Source organism: Diceros bicornis, chromosome 25 (genome assembly GCF_020826845.1).
Source record: "Diceros bicornis minor isolate mBicDic1 chromosome 25, mDicBic1.mat.cur, whole genome shotgun sequence".
Classification (NCBI taxonomy): domain Eukaryota; kingdom Metazoa; phylum Chordata; class Mammalia; order Perissodactyla; family Rhinocerotidae; genus Diceros; species Diceros bicornis.
The window spans coordinates 33,105,302-33,124,053 of NC_080764.1; the positions used below are offsets into that span (position 1 = coordinate 33,105,302).

Below are 18,752 nucleotides of genomic sequence, written 5' to 3' on the forward strand. Positions count from 1 at the left end.
TGTTAGAAAACGCTACAATTAAAACACCTGGGACCAGAAAGAAAATTAAGCCTCATTGTGTAGCATAATATGGTCGAAATTGGTTCTGATGTTCTTTCTGCAGTGAGGGCAAAGTTTAGCCTTAGACTAATCCAAAACCTCACGAATAACAACAACCAGATTTTAATAACAATTTTTGTCTTAGGAATCCCATTTATCTTAAATATGAGCTCCAACAGAGTCCAAATGGCTTGAGTAGTCGTAGTCAAGCAACTGCGGCTTTATTTGACCTATTGCTCCAAAGAATATTGGAGGGTAAGTGATAAGACAGTCAATGACTGAATAAAATAAAAAATATTTAGTAATAGTAGGCTTTGTATCTCATTGAAGCTAGTACTCATCACTAGAGGAGTTTTGACTACCGCCATATTTTATGTGCTTGGTGAAGGCCCAGGTCTCATTTCTACAATTGTCTTATCCGCAAGTATTATACTGTCTGGCATTTTCCTGACTTAGCCCTTGGAAAATTAAACAACTGTGTCTCACTTGGAGGTATCTTTTTATAAAGGGGTTCCCGAAGAATAAAATATCCCTAAAAAAAAATTCACTGTGTTTTGATTACTTGATTCAGAGGGGAGGGAGGGAAGAAGAGATTTGCCATTTCAAAGTATTTACTTTCTCTTCTGCTGTCTTTCATTTTCTCATTGGAAATACAAAAGGGCCAAAAGAAATTTTAAAACAGGGCAAGGGGAATAAAACACCTGATGCCAGCTGTGAGATCTTGGGACTAGAAACTTCTTAGCATTTTAGAGTCAAGCCCAAGTGACTTTTTGTTCCTCCAGAAGAATCTTAAAAAGCTTGTTTCATGGGTCTCAAGGGGACAACATTTAAATAACCCTCACGACTATCAACTGTCATTTCCCAAACTGCCACAGAATCTTCTAGGTCCAACATTCTGTCATTTCTGAGAAAGGATCATCTTCTAAAACATTAGGTTAGGGAGGCTAACCATTCCTCAGGAAGCACTCTTTATTTGCAGTGCTTTGGTTTCAGCGGTGCCTGGAGCAAAGCCTCTAGCAGAAACAGCTGAGTCCAAGCCAGGAGAGAGCCGCGGGTCCAATTCACAGCTATAAACTGGACTCTTGCTCTGATGGGTATCAGCCAGCAGCTCTGCCTGATTTTCATAAGCCTGAAGAGCCAGCAAGGAGACTACCAGTCTCGATACTTAAAGTGGTGCTGTTGGATTTTAAAAGCTGGAAGAAAAACTTTCTTCTCTGATTGATGTGCTAGTGTTCTAGCATGCACCAGATGAAAGACACTCAATGTGAGTCTACCTTGGCCAACACAAAACACTTACAGAATTTTCAGGCCTACCGCCAGCTGCAGAGGCAAATTTCCCATACTCTTCATTACAGGGAGTAAAAATCCTCATGGATGTGGTCGTAGTTTTCCTTGAAAGACTAGAATGAATTTCACAACAGGAAAGAAGTGAATAAAGAAAAGAAAGAAAAGGAAAAGAAAAGAGAGTTTAAAAAAAAGAAGAAGAACAAGAAGAAATTAGGGCTCCAGGCATTCCAAAGACTTCCAAAATGTGCAGATCTATTTGTTGTTCTTTGCAATGACAAAAAAAAAAAAAAAAAAAATTGGCTTGACCTGTTTTTGCTGTGTCTAATGGACTCACAATGAACTGAATAGGTAAAAACATTTTTTCAGCCTTTCTCCTATGTAAAACATGGATTTTTCACAATGGCTTTAATCATGTTACATGTAATCATGCAATAATGGTGTTTGGTAACAGTAGTTGAAATAGTCCAATAGTCCAATGCAGCTAACGTTCATGGGTAGAGAGAGAGTTTATCCGGAGGCAAACACCGCTTAAAGATATTTCTTAGGGGTGTAAGCACAAGTAACCCATGTGCTTAAAATGGATATTTTGTTGTTCTAGAGTTAGAAGGTAGGCCAAAATAAAAGGCAAGATATTAGATTTTACTATATATCTTTGCTAATATGTTCAAGAGTTTAGCCAAATCTTTATTCTTTATTCTTTATTTACTTCTAATACTGCCTAGTTCTTTTTATTATTTTCTCTTATTTACAGTTATCGGCGAACAACTCTTTTCTAAATTTTAGTTTCTTATTTTATTTCCTAGATTTCCACCCTAAAGTATCAAGAAAGTTCACACTGACTTAGTCTGTTTTACTTAGCTAAAATGGGAACCCATATGTCTTGATCTTTTAAATTTCCAATTAAAAGTACATTGCAATTTAAAAATACATTTTGATCTACTGTAATCTGTCATCTCTACGGCATCTTCTAAGTCACCTACTGTGAATATTTTTATTAATTTCTCCTAGGTTCTAGTTCTTTTAGTAAAGATACTAAGATGAAGAAAGGCCTCAGTAACTGCCAATTGAAATGTCTCATTGTAGGAATCAGAGCACTTCATTCTGCTTTCAACAAATTCTAAAAATTTGCAAACCCTCTGGAACCTTGCTGCTACAGGAAGAAGCTATTCCTCCTTTTATGATGGATGAAAAATGAATGGAATATAGCTACAAGATGAATAAATAGTCCAGTTTATTTTCAGCTACCAATTAAAATATCACAATCTGAATGATATTTTTTCCAAATCAGTGGATATCAGTGAGTACATATTTAAGTAATTTTATTTATTATCTTGGAATATAGATAGTGTATTTACCTATTTAAAAGTTTTAGTTTTCTTTCCAAACCATATATAGAAATAAGGGGGTTTAGAAAATGGCTATTTACTTGTGAAATACTTAATAATTTTTAATTATAAAATTATGAACTTAATGTTCCATATTCAATCAGAACATTAAAAGATAAAATATACTCTTTTATTTTTACTAGCCTTTTTTGGTTAACATACTAGAATTGAGTAAGAGAAATGCTGTAAAGTATTCACCAAGGCAAACTAGACTACAGTTACATGTGAGGTCATTTCTGATGAGCAAACAATGGATTAGGTAACAATGAGGAAAATTCTGGAAGTTTGAGTTTGTGCTTACTAGCAACCACTTTCAACATTTCTGCAAAGCTAGAGAAGGTATCTTCTAATTTAAATTTCTTTAAGAATTATCTATTGTGTAAAATACTGTCAACAGGAGGTCAGTTTTAAAGGAATACTACTGATAGCCTGAAAGACTGTGGAAAAGAAATTTTTTCCCCCTTACACACTGATAGTTCTTATATTTGTATTCCTGCAATTTTTATATTAACAAACATTGGATTAGCCTCAAGAGAGTTGAAAATGGCAGAAGTTGGAAATGACTGCTATTTCTTTTTTAATTCCACATGCATAAAGGTAAATATTGTACAGTTTACAGTACTTCACATGCTTAAGCTTTTTAGTAGAATGAAGGAAGATATGGCAATAATTAGCATTGCTGAATCAAAATTTACTATTTTCCGGCAAAGTATTTGATGTATTTAAAATCTGAAGTAAAAACTTCTTATGTATTTTTGATATATTGAATTTCTCTGAGAAAATCTGGGATAATTTAAAATTATTATTTGTTTGAAACTACCTTTATATATGCCAGTTACATGACTGTGGCTTTTTGATGTTTGTGTGGCACTTTTGCCTATTTTATGGCTCAATAAGACATCGAATTCCTAATATTGAAACGTTATGTGATGCATCATACTGATTTGGTTAATGTGATGCCAGTCATATAAATTCAGAGAGTTAAATTCAGGTCACTATCAAACTTAGCTTAATAAATCTAATTGATTTCCTGTTTGAAATTCATTAACTCGGTTACTGAATTTTCCCCTGTCAAAAGTCTAAGTAAAGTAACAGCAAAAGTTTAAGTAACAGCAAATGTTTAATATCATGGAAAAAGAAAAAGAACTAATATAAACAAATTAACGAGACACGAATTAGAGTTTATCAAGTTAAATGGGAAAAAAAATTTTAATCTAAGAGATTAGGATTAATGGATCTCAACAAAATCAGGTATACATAGAAATTTAGAGCTTCATATTTATGCCAGAATGAATCCAGTGAAAGACACGATGTGGGTGGTTTAAAGTGTCTCATCTCTGCCAGGAAACTTGAATGGAATTAACCTCTTTGACCATAAGAATTAGATTCTCTTCTATTGCCTGTTACCTTATGATTAAACTCTGAGAAGACAAATAATAATAGAGTTTATGTTCCATGTGGGCAGAGAGTTTTGTCTGTTTCACTGCTGTATCCCCAAGTACTTAGCACAGTGATTGATGAGTAGTAACTTCTCAATAAATAATTAAATGGGTAAATTAAAATAATAATAGCAATCATACCTTACCTCACGTAATTTTTACAACAGTCAGTGAGGAGGGCATTTTGTTCCATTTTTACAGATGAGGGAAACAGGCACAGAGAGGGTGAGTGATGTATTAACTTTGTGACTATGGACAAGTAAGGGAATCAGGAATTCAAATACTGGTTTATCTAGCCCCTGCCCACTACCCTGTACTATGAGATCTGCAGGTTCACTTTTGAAAGGGGGAGAGAGTGAAGATAGGATAAGAGGGTGGTAAAAGATAAGGAACAACCATGGAACATGTGTCAAAAGAGGGAAGAACTTGATGGAATATTTTTATTGTATGTTACCCACCTCTCTGCCCAAAAGACAACGGCCTGCAGTTTTTCCAACTGTGGATCTATGTGTAAAAAACATAGAATAAAAAAAGTAATAGCAGCCCATTAAAATAATCCACATCTGGTTTAATTGGTATATAAGATGTCGATGTGTATATGTATTGGCACAGTTGTTTATCTTTGTAGACCAAGTGCATAAAGCAAGTATATATTTAATGTAATGTATCATAATGTGGTAATTACATAAAATTCCACAATAAGGTAAAGTTTAAGCTCCATTCACTTTCCCTATATAAACGCACTTAACAGTATCTCCATAGACTAAGAAAACAGTGTCTAATGAAACAATTGATTAATAGAGATCATCTCCACCATTAGAATATGGCTAGTAGTTCTTAAAAAAATGTTTTGGCTTTCTTCAGAAAGAGAAATGAGGTTGTTCTGTCATTGGCTTGTGGTCAAGAGTATCACTGGTCTCATATATTTATCCTTAGTGAACCATATGGGTTAACTGATAACAAAAACAGCATTTTATCAGTAAGTTGTGGCATGTTGTACTATTTAATCATTAGATTATATTGTCAGTCTCTTACTAAAATTAGACTAATTTGCTAAAATTTAGACTTATGGCCTTATATTTGTCGTATGTTTTTTTGCGATTCAAATTTGATCTACTCATATTTTCTGAATTAATTAGCAACCTACTGTTGTGGAACACTAGCGTTAATATAGTGGGTTTTCTACACTGTTTACTTTTTTTCTTTTAGGGTTCCCAGTGCCGCTTCCGACACTGTGAAGAGGCCCTTGGCAGTAACACTGTGTGCTCATTATGGAGAGAGAGAAAATGTTTAGATCCACTTTGCAGATTTAGACACATGGAAATGCAGGTAGAATTACTCAGCATCATCATGTTTGTTAAAAGGGTCTCCCTTCAATAATATGGAACTATACTCTTATAACACAATAAAGAAGAAGTGATTCTTCCTTCCACTACTTAATTTTAGGCATTTTGCACTTTTCTCAAATTCTTAGAAAAATAGAGGAGTATGTTTTAGGAATATCTATTGAATCTTTCAATAATTTATTTTTTATTTTTGTATAACTTTTGGGGTTTTTTTTCTTGGTAGACTTTATTTTTTAAATTTATTTATTTATTTATTTGTGAGGAAGATCGGCCCTGAGCTAACATCTGCCAATCCTCCTCTTTTTTGCTGAGGAAGATTGGCCCTAGGCTAACATCCATGCCCATCTTCCTCTACTTTATATGGGACGCCGCCACAGCACGGCTTGACAAGCGGTGCGTCAGTGCCCGCCCAGGATCCGAACCTGCGAACCCCGGGCCACTGCAGCGGAACGCACGTGCTTAACCACTACATCACCGGGCCAGCCCCCTCTATTTAATCTTTTAAATGGCAAAGCTTAGAAACACTGAAAACCGGCAAACACGCGTGATCCTAGCTCAGTAAGTGCAATAGTTTTTGCCACACTGTGTTGTGTTGTAGCACGTGTATTTACTTTGAATATGGCATCTGCTCATTCCATTTCCCCCATCTCCTTTGCCTAGCAAAACTGCAGCATTTCATGCTTCTGGGAAACTCAGCCTCTTGGTTGTGTGAAGATCAGTTGTATCTTTTATCACAGCAAACCTCGAAATATTAATGGATTATTTTTGCCACCAAGTAGCAGTGAGTATAATTTTTGAATAGCATAGACATACCGTATTATAATCTGGTTTGGGGATAGCAGCATAAAACGATACATTAAATAAAGTATAGCAAGGTGAGTAATGCAGTTTAATAGCCAGTGGATGATTTGGGATGATTCTATCAAGAATCATGAGATGAAGTTTAGAAGGAGCCATCGAGTAGCTAATAAGGTGAAGTGAACGAAGATCAACTTCAACTTTCTCTAACTGTGTATCTAAAGTGGATTTTATTCATATGCTGACCTCACTCGGCAGAAGGAAACTGTTTCAGCAAAGCATCACACAACTGGAGCCGAGCTCAGAGGTCATGGTCTCGCTGTTGCTCCCTGTGAATGTGCAGAAACCTATCTCGTTGGTGGGGAGAGCAAGGGCATGCTCTGGATCGCACACTTCTTCCAGAAGAGCAGCTCTATATGTGGTTCTTCCAAAGACTTCAGTTGTGGAGAAATTGCTGCAAAAGCTGTGGCACAATTCAATCCACCTAAATGATACTGAGACTCTACTCTGTGGTGAACCTTAAACTAGGTTCTGGGAAGGGGATACAGAAGACACCATGCCCTAAAACAGTGAATGCGAGAAACTTTCTTAGGAAGTTGAGAATGGCAGGCTTCCCTGACGTTGTAGCTACTCCACTCTCCTGATATGGGCATCATATTTCTCGTGATGGAATAGTTCTAGAAATGAGCTTACAAGATATCAATCCTTTGGGATTTGAAAATTTGGCTTCAGATAATCCTCAGCAAATGGATAGCTGAAAATTAGGTCCCCTTGTTATATTCTTTGGAAAACTCTGACCTCATAGCATTCATCATACATGTAATACCTTGGTCAGTGAGTCTCTTCCTCACTAAACTGTAAACATCACAAAGATGGAGATCATAACTAGTTTTCTTACCAATCCTTTATGCAGTGTCTGGGGCACAGATGCTCAGTAAAACTGGATGTATGGATAGATGGATGGGGGCTGGATAGATGACTACTGAAAGGTAACCTACTGAAATCAAAGTTATCGCACCTACTAAGTGATTAACTTGGCCCCGTTGGTTTACACATAGTGTAATTTTATTTTGTGAGGAACATTGTACTAATTATTTCTAGTTAATAGTTTGCTTTCCTAATGGTCTATGGGTAAAATTACTATCTTTCAAAATTTTCAAATTTTGCCCTTTATTCCTGTATATGTCAGTTAATCTAGGAGAAAAGAAAAACACTCCATTGTGTTCCTCCTTTACTCTCACACTACTACTGTTACTGCACAAAATTGAGGTTCTCTGCCCAGTGCGCGTAACCAAGCCAATTAATCACGGCATCAGCCTTTGAGGGGAGAAATCAGCTTTTAGTCTGCAAGATCGATCTCCAGGGAGACATGGGGCGTGTGCCCTCAGATCTGTCTCCCCGATTCAGCATTTGGGACACAATTTACGAGGTTAGGAAGAATAGGTTGGCATGTAGAAATGCTGGTGGGATAGGTTTCGATTGGTGGGCTTAGGCATTTATAGTAAGGTTTTAAACTTTTATGATGAGATTCTAAACATTTATGATGGGGTTCTAGACATTTTTGCATGAGGCGGGGAAGGAATTTTAACACCGGATCTTCCTGAATGAGGGAACCCTCGCTTCTGATAAGAGTCTGGCTTTCAAGTTCAGTTGGTGTCCCAGTCCTTATGTTCTGTGGAAAGGAGGATCTTTGGTTCTGAGGTCATTTCAGGTCACGATTTCTTCTTTTGGGCACACCCTGGCAACATGACTTTGCAATTTTTCTGAAAGACAATCCTTAATCACTTTGTTGATAGGAGATGAGATCTGTTCAAGCTGGCTCTAAATGGGCCAGTGGTTAGACTACCGTATTCACAACGCTTCTGACACCAGATGGGTGGGGTTTTTTCCCCACACCAAGCAATTCTCTGTGATACCAGCTGGGTGTCCTACAATTCTGTTCAATTCTGACACTAACCAGAGTTAGTGCAGACCTCACAGGTTAAGGGCTGAGTCCCAGAAGATAGCTCCCTGCTTCAGATGTCAATCACAAGTAGTAGGTCCCCATATTACTCACCACTTCTTTCTAACTTGGCTACAAATCTGAGGTTCCCATGATCTCCCTTCTTGGATATGGCCATTTGCTAGAACAGCTCACAGAACTCAGCAAGATGCTCACTTTCATTTACCAGTTTATTATAAAATAAAGATATTATAAAGGATACAGATGAACAGCCAGATGAAGAGGTACACAGGATGAGGTCTGAAAGGGTCCCAAGCACAGGAGCTTCGTCCCTGTGGAGTTGGGGTGCACTACCCTCATCGTACATGGATGTGTTGGCCAACCTGGAAGCTCTCTGAATCCTGTCCTTTTGGGATTTTTATGGAGGCTTCATCATGTAGGCATGATTGATTATTAGCTCAATCTCCAGCCCTTTCCCCCTTCCTGGAGGAGGGTGGGTAGGGCTGAAAGTTCCAAGCTTCTAATCATGGCTTGGTCTTTCTGGTGAGCAGCCCCCATCCTGAAGCTATCCAGGAGCCCACCAAGAGTCACCTCATTAGAACAAAAGACTCTCCTATCACTCAGGAAATTCCAAGGGACTTAGGAGCTCTGTGTCAGGAACCAGGGTCAAAGACCAAATATGAGAACAACAGATGCTCCCAGTGAGCTTGTTAGTTAGGAAATTGCACGAGTTTTAGGAGCTCTGTGCTAGGAACTGGGGGAAGAAACCAATATCTGCATTTTTTATTATTTCATGTCACCCAATACCAGAAACCCCTTTCTCAAGTGACGCACTCCTGTCCTTATCCGATCCCTTTCACTCTTCCCTCCCTAACCTTCCATTATCAGCAGAATTTTTTCTCAACTTTTTCCTTGAACTTTCCCTTCATCTTCCTGCTCTAGTGTAAGAGTAATTTCCCCCTGAGGACCCTGCTTGTCCTGCAGCACTCTCCAAGTGGTGGCTGTTTTTTCTCCCAGTCCTCAAGTACCACTTGGCTGGGAGAGGAGGTAGAAGGTTTCCTTGGTCCTCATTACCAATTGCAGATTGTTCTCTGTCGCTTCTCCCTAAAGCCATCCAGCTTATAGCTCATGTCAGCAGGTTATATCATTATTACCCCTCAGTGTTGCTGTTTTTTGCTTGTGTCTACATCTGTCAATGTCCTTCCTCGTTTTTCAACAGTATGAACTCTTGACTCATTGTGATTCTAACAGTACTCCTGTGTCAATTCTTGGTGATTTTAATATATAAATATATGATCTATCCATCACCCTTGCCTCTCAGTTTCTTGAACTCAGTTCCTCTACTGACCTTATCCTCCTCCCATCTCAGTCACTCTCTCTTAGTTGTACTCAAAATGCTAATTAGCATCCCCCACCGCATGATCTCAATGACATGCATTTCACCCTACGGACTATTTTTCTGTTTCAATCCTTCTAGAATCCTGACTTAAACAATGCTTTGAACCCCCTGGGACTTCCAATTCATTGATTGTACCAACTTTTCACGATCCGTCACTCCCTAGATATCTTCCCTCATCTCTATCTGGTAATCTGTCCCTTGCACACCCTCTCCACTCTCTTGCTACTTTCTGGCTTCACTATACCTGCTTGACAACTGTAACGCGGGTTAAACACAACTGTCTACCTACTCAGAGCCTGAATTCATTACAGCTGAACATAGCTGCAGAAAAATACACAACTGTGCTGTATGGGTTAAATTCATGACCACAAACCTCACGAGACCTTAATGCTGACTGCCAGTCATACTACCTGATAATCCCTGTTCATCCAAACTCTCTTAGCCTGTAATTTCATACCTTCTTTCCTCTCCTTAAACCTCATACCCCTCCTCTCAGGTCTTACTGAGACCTTACACCTGTGTCTTACTGAACTGAGAAACTTTAGGTAATGAGAAGAGAAGCTATCACTACATCTACCCACCTATCAGCATCTGTACTTGCCTCTTCACTCTTATCAAAGATCCATACTCCCAGCTAAAGCCTGACCTTCCGTTAGTTGACTAGATCTTACCGCCTCTTGTCCACTCAAGGATGCTGATTCAACAATTCTTCCTTCTTATATGTAATCATTTTTTCCACTCTAATTGGATCATTCCTATCAGCATACAAACATGCATTTATTTCTCTAATTAAAAAAAAAAAACCCTCCGTTTTCTTGACCCATTCTATCACAAGGCACCACCCCATTTTTTCTTTTCTATTATTGTAGTTCTCCTCAAAATGGTTATCTATTCTTGCTATCATCAATCACCAAAACCTCCCCTCCCATTCTCTCTTAATCCCACGGTAATCAGGCTTTTTAGCCCCTTTTACCAGTGATACACAGATTGTTCTATCCAGTGGTCAATTCTCAGTGCTTACATGACTTTAACCATAATCAGCATTTGACACATTTGATCACCCCTTCCTCCTTGATGTCATTTCCTTATATAGCTTCCAGAACACCATACCCTTCTCGTTTTACTTCTACATTTCTGCCTTGTGAATTTCAGGGATAGAAAGGTTTAAAAAATGATATTTGCATATGAATGTAACAGAGCAGCAGGGAAAGGGGATGAGTGTTTTTGGTCTTAACCCCATATATGCTGGGTTTAATGTAGGGGAACTGATATCAGGTCTGGTATCACAACCTCTTACATGTGAAATGTTCTAGGAGTTAGTCCTTTGTTCTCTTTTCTTCTCTGTCTACTCCCTTGGTAGTCTCATCTCGCCTTATGGCTTTGAATATGATCCACAAGTCAATGAGTCCCAAATTTGTATATTCATTCCAGACCTTTCTCATGAACTTCAGATCCCTATCTTTAACTTTTTGCTTGAACTCAACTTGGATGACTAATAGACATTTCCCACTTAACATGCTCAAAACTTAACTCATGATTTTACTCTGATACTCCCAAACCTGCTACATCCATAGCCCTTCTACCTCAGTTTGATGAGAATTCTATCCTTCTAGTTGCTCAGGTCATCTGAATCATCTGCAAATTCCCTCTTTCTCTCATATCCCACATCCAATCCATACAGAAATCGTGTTAACCCTACCATCTTAATATAGCCACAATTTGACTTTTCTCATCATCTCTGCTATTCCCACTCTAGGCCAAGCCACCATCATTATCTCATGCCTGAATTACTGCAATAGCCTCCTAACTGGTTTCTGTGCTTCAACTCTTGTCCCTCTGTGTCTGTTTAAAGCACAATAGCCAGTGAGAGTTAAAAGCACGGTAGCCAGTGTGATACTCTCATACATAAATCAAGTGCACCCCTCCAATGGTTTCTCATTTTATTCAGAGTAAAATCAGAGTCTTAACAAAGACTTAAATGATTCTGCTTGATCTGGTGCCCTGTAACCTCTCGGAATTTGTCTCTCACGACTCTTCTACTTGCTCACTCTGCTCCAACCACACTGGTTTCATTGCTTTTCCTAGAGCATATTGGCATGCTCCTACTTTAGGGGATTGCGTGAAATGCTCGTCCCTCAATATCTTTATGGCTATCTCCTTTACCTCTTCAAGACCTTCCTCAAAAGTCACCTTATAGTGACATCAATCCTGATCACTCTATTTGAAAGTAGTCAGGCTTCCCACCTCCTCCCTACACGTTCCCAATCTTTCTGGCCTTGCTTTACTTTCTTTTTGCCGTATCTCTTATCATTTTCTCAGATACAATATAACTTACTTGTTTACTGCTTCTATTGTTTCCTGTCTGACTCTTTGCTATAAAATGAATGTTCCATAAGATCAGGAAGCTTTATTTTGTTCAATGATGAATCCCAAGCACCTAACATAGGAACATAGCATTACTTTTCACATAGAGGCCAGTTCTACCCTAGAAAGGCCTAAACAGTATGTGTTTGTTTCAAGCAGGAAACTATTTTCCCTCTGCCCAGACACATTTCTGTGCTCTGAGAAAGAGGGTTCAATTTCCAGACTGTAGAAAAGTACCAAGCTCATTTGAGTTACGTATTGAACTACCGTATCATCTGTCCATTTTGGAAATATTTCAATACCTCGGAAAGTATAATTTGACCTTTTGTAGACCTAATATTTCCAACAATATTTCCAGGAAGATCTATTCACCAAAGTTCATGTTAACCAAAACTGGGACCATCATTTTCTCACCTTAGACAAAGATTACATTATAAAGTTGTAGCTTTATTAAAAGCCAACTTTTTATGTTTCAGTAAGTGCATGTGATTGATAAATTCAGGGTGAGATTATGACAATTTTTTTGTAGCAAAATATAACTGAGTAGGTGTTGATTCACACATAGCATTGCACAATTTGTGTAATTCTGTCTCTTAGGTTAAAATAAGATACAATTTAGACATTTAAATGTGCAACCCCCGAAAATTTCTAGGGCCTCTGCTGGAGGAATTGAGACCCATCATGTGGTCCATATTAAGTGGGTGGGTTGGAGCCACAGCAATGCGAAGTCACCAGCTGTGCTCTTCCAGAATGAGGCGCTTGCCAAAAGCAACTTTTCATTAGTCGATTTTCCACTGTGTGTTATCTTTAAGCACTAAGTCCAATTATCAAGAGTCCTGCCTTTTTTGTCTGAGAATTAAAACTGCCAGTTAGTCTTTCTGCAATTTAAACTTTAACCTGCTAGCAAATTAAAAAAGGTTTTGGACTCTTTTGAAAGAGACTTCATTTAGATGTTGCTAAACCAGACATTTTAAAAAGAGGCCTAATCCCTCTGGTTCTCATCTCCAAGTTTAAAAGCAAATAGCTGCTAAACCAAACGATGGTGCTAAGAAAACATGAGAAATTACGAGAACTGCCTAGGCACTTCTGAGTACATTCATATTTTCTTGGCACGCGTGGTAAGTAGTTCTTTCTCCCATAGTGTACTTAGAGGTCAGTGTCCTCAAACAAACCATTTCTCTTAAGAAACTCCCTAAAGTTTCCTAAGGGATAATTTATGCAAAACAGTAGCTCAAACGTTGAAGCAATTGCTCATCCCCTTGGCTAGTTGCCGTGATATTCTGTAATGAACAATTGAATGGGGCAATTTGGGTTTATTTACTCTAAGACAATGTCTTAGAGACGCCTTAGGTAGCCAGCCATTTGGCTACTTTAAATGAGCACTGGGTCAGTTCAATTTAGAAGGTCTAGCCTAAATGAATATGTATGCATGAACTTTTAATTCTAAATCTTGAAAACCCGTTCTCTAACAAATGGTTTTGAAATGGTTTAATGAAGACTGACCTAAATATTTGAGTCGGTAAAGCACAAACTAATTTTTTTTGTGTAGGGGTCAGACAGAGAGTAAAACAATTCTTAATGGTTATGAGGGACAAAACTGTTCAACTCAGTTGTTTCCTCTTTGGAGGAGGGGGAGAGGGGTTAAGTAAATGCATTAGCCACACAATGGCGACCCCGGAACAATTTGTGTTTGGATGAGAGACTCTCCATCCTGACTGGACACTGTGTCTGTCCTCATCCGTGATCCAAAGTGCTTCTAAAAGGGCAAAAATAGGAGCAGATACTCAAATATTAGTTCTCCAGGTTTAACATAAGTTAGTCACATCTGATCCTCCACAAACTTGCTTTTTAGAACTGTATAAACTGCAAATTTAGTTACGATTTTTTTATTTTTATTTTTTTGCTGACAAAGATTAGCCCTGAGCTAACATCTGTGCTAAACTTCCTCTACTTTGTATGCGGGTCACTGCCACAGCATAGCTGATGAGTGGTGTAGGTCCACGCCCGGGATCCAAACCCACAAACCTGTGCCACTGAAGCAGAGCACGCCGAACTTAACCACTAGGTCATGGGGCCAGCCCCATAGTTATGATTTTTAAAAAATGAAGTGGGGTTATGAGAAATGAGAAAATCTCATATCTCGTGTTTTTGAATAATCTCTTATATTCAGTGTTTTCTGTGTGGCAGCACTGTGCTGGCACTTTGCATGCCTGATTTTATTTAACCATCACAAAAGCCTGTAAAGTAGATGGAGTTAGTATCCTTATTTTATAGATGAGGAAACTGAGGTCTAGAGAGGCTAAATATCTTAGGCGGGATAATGCATCTCGTAAGTGGCAGTACCTGCATTCAAACACAGTTCTGTCCGACTCTAAAACTGTCTCACAAAAAATGCAGACATGGCATTTCAAGCATACCTAGACCTTTTGGTCATTTGAATGGACCCACCCCAAGACCATCCAATTCTGGCTTCCTCCTCCTGAGGGGCTAATTCTATTCTACCCTACTCCGTAGCCTTCCTTTTGAAACTATTAAGGTCTTTTACGTTTAATAGAAGATTCCCTTTTTCTCTTTAATTTACAGTAAACAGTGGACTACTTCTAGCATTTCTGAGTTATGCTTATTTGCATTAAGATTTCTTCTTTCCTTCTCTCAATTTATTTTCTCCATTTATTTCTGGCTACACATCAGTGGAACTTTATTTCCTTTCATCATCTGCAGCCCAGAAGCTCAGGTACCCCATCTGATGTTTGCCTAATCCAGAGGTTCTCAACTCTGGCTCCCAATTAGAATCACCTGGGGAACTTAAAAAACAACAATAACAACAAAAAAACCCAAAACAGTTCCTGGTCACCACCTAGGCCACCAATTAAACTGATGGGTGTTGGAGCCCAGCCTTCAGTGTACTTTTTTCCTCTAACTTTTTATTTCAAAAAATTTTAACCTACAGAAAAGTTACAGGATAGTTCAATGATCACCCACCTATGTACCCCTCACCAGATTCACAAATAAACAATGTGTCTATTTACTTTCTCTTTTCTCTCTATTGTACTTAACGTATATGCATATAATGTACAAATACGTATTTATCCCCTTTTTGAACTTTTAAGTATTAGTTGCAAATATCCTGACACTTCATCCCTAAATACTTTGGCATGTATCTCCTAACTTCAAGGACATTCTCCTACATAACCACACTACAAATGACTATCATATACAGGAAATTTAACATTGATATGATGCTAATGTCTAAGACTCAATTCATGCTCATAGTTCCCCAGTTGTCCAATATTGTTCATTATAGCAGTGCTTCTCAAAATTTAATATTCATAGGAATCAGCTGGAGACCCAGTGAAATTGCACTCTGATTCAGTATGTCTAGGCTAGGTCCTGAGATTCTACGTTTCTAACAAGCTGTCTGGTTCACAGGACCACAGGTTGAGTAGTATAGCCTTAGAGTTATTTGTTTTGTTTTGTTTTCCAGTCTAGGATCCAATTAGTCATCATTTGTTGTAATTAGTTGTCATCTCTTTAATATCTATATTTCCCTGTTTTTTGTTTTTTGTCTTCCATGTCATTGACATTTTTAAAGAGTTCAGGTCAGTTGCTTTGCAGAATATCCCTTAAATGGGAATTTGTTTCCTCCTGATTAGATTTAAATTAAACATTTTTGGCAAGAATACTACAAAGAAGGTGAATCAGTGTATTTTAAAATCTATGCAAGTGTTTCTAATGCCCTAACCAAACCATTTCTTGTGGGTGTTCTTAAGAATTAGTGAAAAGTAAAGAAAAAGAATTGATGAAGAACCTCTGCTCTGTGACTTTTACAAAAATAAGCACTTTTTTTTGCTCTTTCAAGCAAAAGGAAGTATAGTACCCAATTCCCAGAGAGTATGAATAAAAACAACTTATTTGGTTAAAAATAATTGAATTGTTTATGCAAAAGATTCTTCTAACCTACATGTTTTGCCTTTGCATTTGCATGCCATCTATGGAAGGGATTTATAGCAGGAGACACTGAATTATGATGACAGCACACATGACATCTATATGAAAAGAACTGAATTTATTTTGAAAATTGACAAAGCACAGAAAATAGTTATTCATTTTTGAAATGTCTGGCCGTGACATGACAGTCTATCATATATATTAAACAAGACTCTCTTAGTCATAAGCAGTGGTGTCTTGTTAAATATTTAAAAACTGGCTCTCTTCGCTGTCCACACCCGGCTCTCCCCACCACCCCAAAAGCAGCAGTTCCCAATTTCCATGGAGCAAATACTCTTACCATAGATCATTTCAAGCTACCAATGTGATGTCAATTGGCTTGAAAAATTCCTGAAAATTTACCAGTCTGTCTTTGTGTGCTGATCTGAGCCCACTCCAGCGCACCACTGATTTTAAGAAGAGAAACCAAACTCAATCTGATTTAAGGGAAAACCAGAAATTATTGGTTCATGTAACTGAAGAGATTAGGGACAGAGCTGATCTCAGATCCAGCTTGATCTTGGGCTTACCTTGCCAACTCTTGGATCTTGGCTGGTTGGCTTTCTCCGTATACTGTACTCGCCCCAGAAGCTTCAGATCTAGATTCTGGAGGCAGAAGAAGTGAAGATAGAGAACTCTTGAGTCAGACTGAGGTAAAAGCTCAACTTGCCACATACTTGCCATCTTAACCTTGGGAAACTTACTATCTCTCTGGCCCAATTTCTTCATCTGTATAATAGAGATAGTAAGTGTCCACAATGATCCCATGATAGTAAATGAATCCAATGATATTTGAATTGCCATAATGATTTGATACCCATCTACTAAAAGAGAAAATAAGCACAATAATATCAATCAAAATTCAACCAGGTGCTGAAATTTATATGGAAATGCAAAGAGCCAAGACTATTCAAGACCTGCTTGAAGAACAACAAAATGATAGGACTTTTCAACCAGATATCAAGGTCTATAAAGTAATAGAGATTAAGACAGCATAGTATTGGCCAAGGGCTAAACAATTGACAAATGGAACAGAATGAAAAGCTGGAAGCAGATCCCTGCAGAGATGGGCGCTTGATTTATAACAGGTGGCATGGCTGAGCACTTGGTAAAAGATAGTCTTTCAGTTAATGAGGGAAAACTAGACTCCTCTCATACCGTACATAAAAATCAGTTCTAGGTAGATTATAGACCAAAATGTAAAAGGTCAATCTTTAAAGATTTCAGGAGGTAATAAAGATACAATAATTATTAACTATTAAAGAAAGGATGAATAAATTTGGATACATTAAAATTAAAATTTGTGTTCACCAAAAAAAGAGTGAAAAGATAAACCATAGAATAGAAGAAGATATTTGCAACACTTGTGACCCCATTAAAAGACTTGAACTCAATATGTGAAGAAAAATCAAAAGAAAAGACAGAGAACACGATGGAACAAGTTTCTCTGTGTCGGCACAGACATTGACACTTGGAGCTGGATACCTCTTTGTGGTGGGGGGTCTATCCTATGCATTGTAGGATGTTTAGCAGCATCTCTGGCCTCTACCCACAAGACGTCAATAGCACCTTCCCAGTTGTGACAATCAAAAGTAAATCCAGACTTTGCCAAATGTTCCCTAGGGGAGAGGGGGTCAAATCATCTCTGGTTGAGAACCACTGTGATAGAACAATGAGCAGCAAGCATAAACAGGCACTTGAAAAATAGGAAATCCAAATGTCAATCAGCAAATGAAATGGTGATCAATTTCTTAGTAATCAGGGAAATGCAAATGTAAACCACTGTGAGATACCATAACACACCCATTACATTGGCAAAAATTAAAAAATCTACCAATTGTCGATAAAGAGCGTTAGGAATTCTTGTGCACTGTAATTAGTTATATAAACTGAGACAAGCACTTTGGGAAACAGTCTAGCATTATCTTATCAAGATAAAGTTATGCATAGGGACCAAGCAATTCCACTTCTGAAGCATATATCCTAGAAAAATTCATTCCCGTGTGCATCTGGATACACATAAAAGAATGTTCACAGCAGCATTGTTTGTAATGGCCAAAGGCTAGAAATAACCTAAATGTTTAATAATAGTGGAATATATAAATAAATTATGGTACATCCATTCAATGGAATACTATGAAGTAATGAAAATGAATGAATTTAAGAGAAATATACAGACAAGGATGCATCTCACAGTTATAACGTTGAGTGAAAAGAGACCAAAAAAATACATTTATCAAATTTTCAAAAATAAGCAAAATTAAACTTGTTTTAGAAATGCATACCTAGTAGTGAAACTATAAGAAAACCCACAGTGTGATGACCATAAGTCAGGGTGAAGATACCTATTGTAGGTATAGAGAAGGAAAGTGGTATAACCTGGAGAGGACACAGAGGAGACTGTTATTTCTAGACTTAGGTTTTGGCTTTGTGATGTTTATTACATTACATATTTTATGATTTGTGCACTGTTCTGTATATGTGTTATATATAAATTTAAAAGGTAATAAATACCTCAACAAACATTTCTTTAAAAATTAAAAAAAAATCTTTCCTGCTCCTAAAACTATTTCCATTTTCTTCCTTCACATATTTTTATCCTAACCTAATATTTTTATCCTTGAGTTTATTGATCACTTATTAAATTTAAGTATAATAAAAGTGTATATAAATTGAAATCTAAATTTTTGTTTTATTTCCTATGACAAAAAGACTTCACTTTATGGAGAGTTATTAATACATTTTTTAACGTATTTCGTTGGGATT

The 18,752-nt window shown here is 37.6% G+C and overlaps 1 protein-coding gene across 2 annotated transcripts in view; it reads left to right on the forward strand.

Annotated features, from left to right (window-relative positions):
• Positions 1–3,254: 3,254 nt before the first annotated feature.
• The window catches only part of C25H12orf50 (chromosome 25 C12orf50 homolog), a 37,480-nt gene continuing 21,982 nt past the window's right edge, over positions 3,255–18,752 (forward strand). The window contains exons 1-3 of one of the 2 annotated variants that reach the window (XM_058568700.1): positions 3,255–3,308; positions 5,360–5,479; positions 6,157–6,277. In XM_058568700.1, the coding sequence (XP_058424683.1) occupies positions 3,255–3,308; positions 5,360–5,479; positions 6,157–6,277 (295 nt within the window). Of the gene's footprint in view, positions 3,309–5,359; positions 5,480–6,156; positions 6,278–18,752 lie in introns of those variants that run through there. The other variant, XM_058568702.1, reaches the window with a different exon arrangement.